Source organism: Phaethon lepturus, unplaced genomic scaffold (assembly GCF_000687285.1).
Source record: "Phaethon lepturus isolate BGI_N335 unplaced genomic scaffold, ASM68728v1 scaffold13400, whole genome shotgun sequence".
Taxonomy (NCBI): Eukaryota; Metazoa; Chordata; class Aves; order Phaethontiformes; family Phaethontidae; genus Phaethon; species Phaethon lepturus.
In genome coordinates this window covers 41,618-46,866 of record NW_010509884.1, presented here as the reverse complement: position 1 = coordinate 46,866, position 5,249 = coordinate 41,618, and the positions used below count along the sequence as shown (strand labels likewise).

The 5,249-nt window shown below is 45.1% G+C and overlaps 1 protein-coding gene across 1 annotated transcript; it reads left to right on the top strand.

Annotated features, from left to right (window-relative positions):
* The first annotated feature begins 2,157 nt into the window (after positions 1-2,157).
* NPFFR2 (neuropeptide FF receptor 2) lies at positions 2,158-4,703 on the top strand. The gene is made up of 3 exons (XM_010290053.1): positions 2,158-2,506; positions 3,082-3,181; positions 3,724-4,703. The coding sequence occupies exons 1-3, from the start codon at positions 2,173-2,175 to the stop codon at positions 4,574-4,576; spliced, it is 1,287 nt and encodes a 428-aa protein (XP_010288355.1). The 5' UTR covers positions 2,158-2,172; the 3' UTR covers positions 4,577-4,703.
* Positions 4,704-5,249: the final 546 nt, after the last annotated feature.

Genomic DNA, 5,249 nt, shown 5'->3' with positions numbered 1-5,249 from the left:
GATTTCAGATTCTTGTCTGCCTACCTTAACATACGGACGTTTTAACAAACAGGTGAAAATATGGACCTGTTGTCCCACACAACAGACCCCTTAAAAACTGTACTGCTGTTGACTTCTAAAAAGACGGAAGACAGGCAAACACCACATTTTTTTCATTACTCTGCTTGTTCCAAAGCCAAGGCATATCAGAAGAAATATTTTGTTTACTGCACTTGCTACCTGGAAGTAAAACACTTGCAGAGGACTTCATGTTACTGAATTCCATGGACAAGCAAAATACAGAAAAACTGCAATGGTTTCATGAGAATTAGGCATGAGTAAATATATCAGGGAACAACAGGCAGAGACAGAAGGTAAATTAGAAACTCTTCTAAGTAAAACCCAGCAAGAAGAAGGAAGAAAAAACAGCTGCCCTATTAGGTAACAGCGCTAAGACTCATTTTCTTTTCCAGGGGAGAGGGATGCCCCACAACGAGTGACGACGGAATGTCATCTTCCATCGTTACTCCACAGATCGGAGAAGGCGAGCCTCGTCGCTGGGTATCTGCGGAGGCAGCAGAAACCTGAGCCCCACAAAACAGGGCCAGCTCTGAGTGTTCTCTCATCGGGAAAGAGGTGTAGCCAGCACTGTCCTTCCCGCACGTACAAGCTCACCAGGATTTGGATAGTTGTGCCTTAATTTAAATTCCATTTATACTAAGGAATTTGTAAGTATCCTAAAGGCACCTGCACCCATACGTTCATTTTATGCCTTCTGCGTGAATTAATTTTTGTGTTCTTTTAAGTGAGGAACACCTCCACCCGCCTGCCCCTTTAGGTGTCACCATCCGGTACAGAAAAGAAACGTGGAAAAAAATGTGGAATGCTGCTTCCAAGTCAAGTTACCCAGTGTCAGCTGTAAACGTCAAGATGCTGGTACTGGCCTGTTGCGTAGACTTGATACCCTTTTTATGTGAGTTGTATCAATATACATGGTAGAAGTTTGTCACTTTGGTTAAAATTTGATGTAGAATTTCGGTGCAGCATCTCTTGTAACTATAGGTTCTGTAGGGCAAGAAAACAGACTGTGGCCTACAAAGTTAATACCAATCGGTTAAATTGGGAAATAAGTGCGCTTGAGGCATACAAATTTGGTACCTGCCTTAAATTGATTCTTTCAGCTCCATCAACAGGTCCAATAAAAAGTTTTGCATCCCTTACTGTCAAGCCATCACACCAGCGAAAACATCGCTACCACAAGGCAGCGTCTTGAAACAGAGATGATACAAGAAAGTTCAGTCTTGAAAAAAGCCTCTCTCAGAAAAAGTTTTTGCCAACCGTAATCTAATAAAACATAAAATGGGAGAATTTACTTTACGGTGGGAATAAAGCGTGTGGGAAAAGTACTACTCACATTTTATATCAGGAAAATTGCATCATGGAGAGATTACAAATTCCCTGAGATCGCATGGGAATTCAGTAGCAGAGCTAGGAAATGAATCCCGCGATTTGGTACTTCAGCATGTTTTAAACACGGTGCAGTCCTTTGTGTTTGCAGACCCATCTCGCGGTCTATCTGGCTTGTAAGGATCAACTGCGGCCTAATACCAACTACAGAAAAATATTTCATTTTCAGTGAAACGGGATTGGATTTGGATACATTCAGGCAGAAGGTTTGTGCGATTTCCGAAAGCTTTAATTTCATCACTGTTTTTCACGGCTGAGCCATCCCACTGGTGCCTAAGTGCCAGATTACTCAAGCTGTTGAGTAAACGGATTTCTCACGAATTCTGATTTTTTTATTCTCCCCTCAAAATAATCTGTTCAGGTTGTTGGTTTGTTTACGTATCACAACACAATAGGCCAGTTTACATCCTGTCTGCCTTTCCTCTCCTCTGGGAAAGGAAGGACTTAATTTATAGAGCCTGCAGATGGGAAAAAACCTCCGACAGTCTTAGCGGTCCCTTTTGTATGCCTGCGGTGTAAAATCAAACTAATAGCATTTACTGCTTTTCCTGTCTGGTCAGGATCAGAACACGGATTTTTCAAGTAAGCCACGGGGGGGATGAGTATACTTAAGTTTTGCATGTGTTTCAGCACACAGCGTATCCAAACTAGTCACATTTGTTCAGATCAATTTCAAGCATACTAAAATGAGCTTTTTAAAAATATCTTTTAAAGGCACATTGCAGCATGACTACGAAAACGGACTTGGACTCAAACTCTTCGTTCAATTGGCCTCAGGCGCTGAATTATAACGGGACATACAAGTACCTCTACTTAGAAGGCAACGTCTCCTATGTGGACTTCTACCTTCATCAGCCTTCAGTGGCAGCTGTCTTCATCGTCTCTTACCTCCTAATCTTCCTGCTCTGTATGGTTGGCAATGGAGTCGTTTGCTTTATCATCCTGAGGAGCAAACACATGCGTACAGTCACAAACCTTTTCATCTTAAACCTGGCTGTCAGCGATTTACTGGTGGGAATCTTCTGCATGCCCACCACCCTCCTGGACAACATCATTGCAGGTAGGCTGGTTCGCACCACGTGGCAAAGAGAGCTCGAGGGGGACTCGCCCGCATGTCTGAGCGCTGGCCTCCCTAGGCGGTCCGAGGGCCGGGTGCTTATTTCTGTGTGGGCTCTATAGGCATTTCAAGTCACTGCAAGTCAGAGATGAGGGAGGCGAGCCCATAACCCGCCTTCTGACTGGGGCCGTCCTTGCTGACTTCCACATCCTTCGTCTTTACGGAGGGATTCTCCCACTACCGGGTTATATGGTTAGGTTAGGAAGACTAGGAGGATGCTGCGAGCCAGTTGCAGAGAACAACCAACCGCAGCGATCGATTGCCTTTCTTACCCGGAGATCTCGTTTTAACGGGATGTTAAACCACAGAAGTTTGCTTTGGTGTTTTTTAGAACATCAGAAACTCACCGAGGAGTTTGGCAAAGCGTTTTTTTACATCACCTCTGCCTCCCTACTCCCAGCTATGCCCTGACAGAGCAAAAGAGAAGTATGAGTTCTGGGGTGGAAATTTTCTCTTACGTGTATAAGCATAGCGCTGCAGTGAGAGTGTGGCAATTTCAATCGCCTCTTTCCTTCCAGGATGGCCGTTTGGGAGCCTGGTTTGCAAGATGAGCGGGATGGTCCAAGGGATCTCTGTTTCTGCCTCTGTCTTCACTCTGGTTGCTATTGCTGTAGACAGGTAAGATGATGCAGAGACTGTAAACTGTCGCTTCCATCTGCCGCTGGCCACCTGAACACGCTGAGGTCGATTCATTAATCCACACCACGTTGCAATAAATGAGATGTATCTTACTCCTAAGGCTATTAAGCAAAACAAAACGTGGCCAAGTCTAAAGAGCAGCTACACCGCCTCTTAAAGGTGGTACAGCTGGGCCACACCTGGCTGCCTGGAAGTGGTTGGTTCCTTGGCTATTCAGCTAGGCAGCAGAGGCACTAGCACCCGCTTTAGTTAAACGAAGCAGCAGGCTGATAAGGAGACAGATTTAAATGAGGAAGCTTGAACAGCAATTGTGACTTGTTTAGGTAAGATAGTTTTTACTAACTTAGCTCTTAAACGGAGCAACTAAATGCAACTGCAGTGGTTTATGCAGGACGAGGAGATGACTCCATCTATACTTTTTAAAAAACATACAAGATAAAATGTGCCCATGTGCTTGCCTGTTTGACGAAGCGTTCCTTAAACCTCTTCTCCACGTATGTCCCCGGGTGTCTTTGCCACAGGTTTCGATGCATTGTTTATCCGTTTAAGCAGAAGCTGACCATTTCAACTGCCGTCGCCATTATAGCGGTCATCTGGATTCTGGCCGTCGCAATCATGTGTCCTTCTGCAGTCATGCTGCAGGCACAAGAGGAGAAGCATTTCAGGGTGATCCTTGGCTATGGCAATGAAACCCGCCCTGTATACTGGTGCCGGGAGGACTGGCCTAACCCGGGAATGAGAAAGATCTATACGACGGTTCTGTTTGCCAACATCTATCTGGCTCCCCTGTCGCTCATTATTATCATGTATGCTAGGATAAGCATTGCGCTCTTCAACACAGCGATGCCCGTGGCAGGAAAACACAGGCAGGAGCAGCGGTACGGTGTGTCTAAGAAAAAAAAAAAAGTCATCAAAATGCTCATTATAGTGGCTTTGCTCTTCACCCTGTCCTGGCTTCCCTTGTGGACTCTGATGATGCTCTCAGACTACGCCAGCCTTTCAGACATCCAGTTGCAGATCATCAACATTTACATCTACCCCTTTGCTCACTGGCTGGCCTTTTTCAACAGCAGTGTCAACCCCATCATCTACGGTTTCTTTAACGAAAACTTTCGCCGAGGCTTTCAGGAAGCCTTTAAACTTCAGCTCTGCTCCGGGGAGATGGTTCACAGGGAGGTCTGCTCTCAGCGAGGCCAAAGCATTGCCATTTTGCCAGCTGCCAACTACCACATGCCCCAGAATCGAGTTTGTCAAAACGCTAAGGAGGAAGGAAAGACAGTTAAGAAAGGAAATTGGGTGAATAACCAGCACGATTTGATAATGGAGGATCCAGAAGGACCCTGCAATGATGAGATTAAGGGAAACATGCTATGAACTACCTAGAAGATTTTGCCTAGCAGAGTTTATTTATTGTGTTGTGAAACTCATGCTCCGTAAGCCCTTTCCGACAAAAACGTCAAGATGTTTCTGTTTTGAAGGAGATAAACAATTTGCATAATATCTGAACATTTGATATAAGTAGGAAAGCAATTTCAGCTTAAACCAGGGTCAACTCCGCTGCAGTCAGTGATGACTCACTGCTCTCGAGCTGGGCTGGAGCAAAGGCGTGATTAAAATGGGATCACCTTCCATTTACTGTGACACAAGAGGAAATGAGAACTATGATTACTGACTTGGATACAATTACTCCAAAAACTGACTGATGAAGAGGAAAACATTGATTCATTTTCTTCTGTGAATCTCCCAGAGCAGCTCAAACAGGGTGGCTACTGTTTTCTTCTTGTATCACACAGTGAAAACACCCCCGCTGTTTGTAGCCTCCAGCTAGACAGTGGAGCTGGAAAAAGGAGGAAATGGAGAGACTTGCCAGGACCATGAGCACCTGCCGCCTCCTGGGGGTTCGACTGGTGGAGCTCAGGGCAACCCTAAGCCAGTGCGGCTCCCCCTTGTTGCATTAAGAAATCATTTTATCTGTAGACCAAAATACCAGCTAATGAGATTTAAAAAAACGTCCTCCGCTAAAAGCAAGACTAATCCAATAAACTTA

What these genes read in the sequence shown, in the direction of transcription:
- NPFFR2 (XM_010290053.1), top strand. Translation starts at nt 2,173, where the DNA reads ATGACTACGAAAACGGACTTGGACTCAAACTCTTCGTTCAATTGGCCT. An exon ending in CCTGGACAACATCATTGCAG is followed by an intron (nt 2,507 to 3,081) that starts GTAGGCTGGTTC and finishes CTTTCCTTCCAG; the next exon opens with GATGGCCGTTTGGGAGCCTG. An exon ending in GTTGCTATTGCTGTAGACAG is followed by an intron (nt 3,182 to 3,723) that starts GTAAGATGATGC and finishes TCTTTGCCACAG; the next exon opens with GTTTCGATGCATTGTTTATC.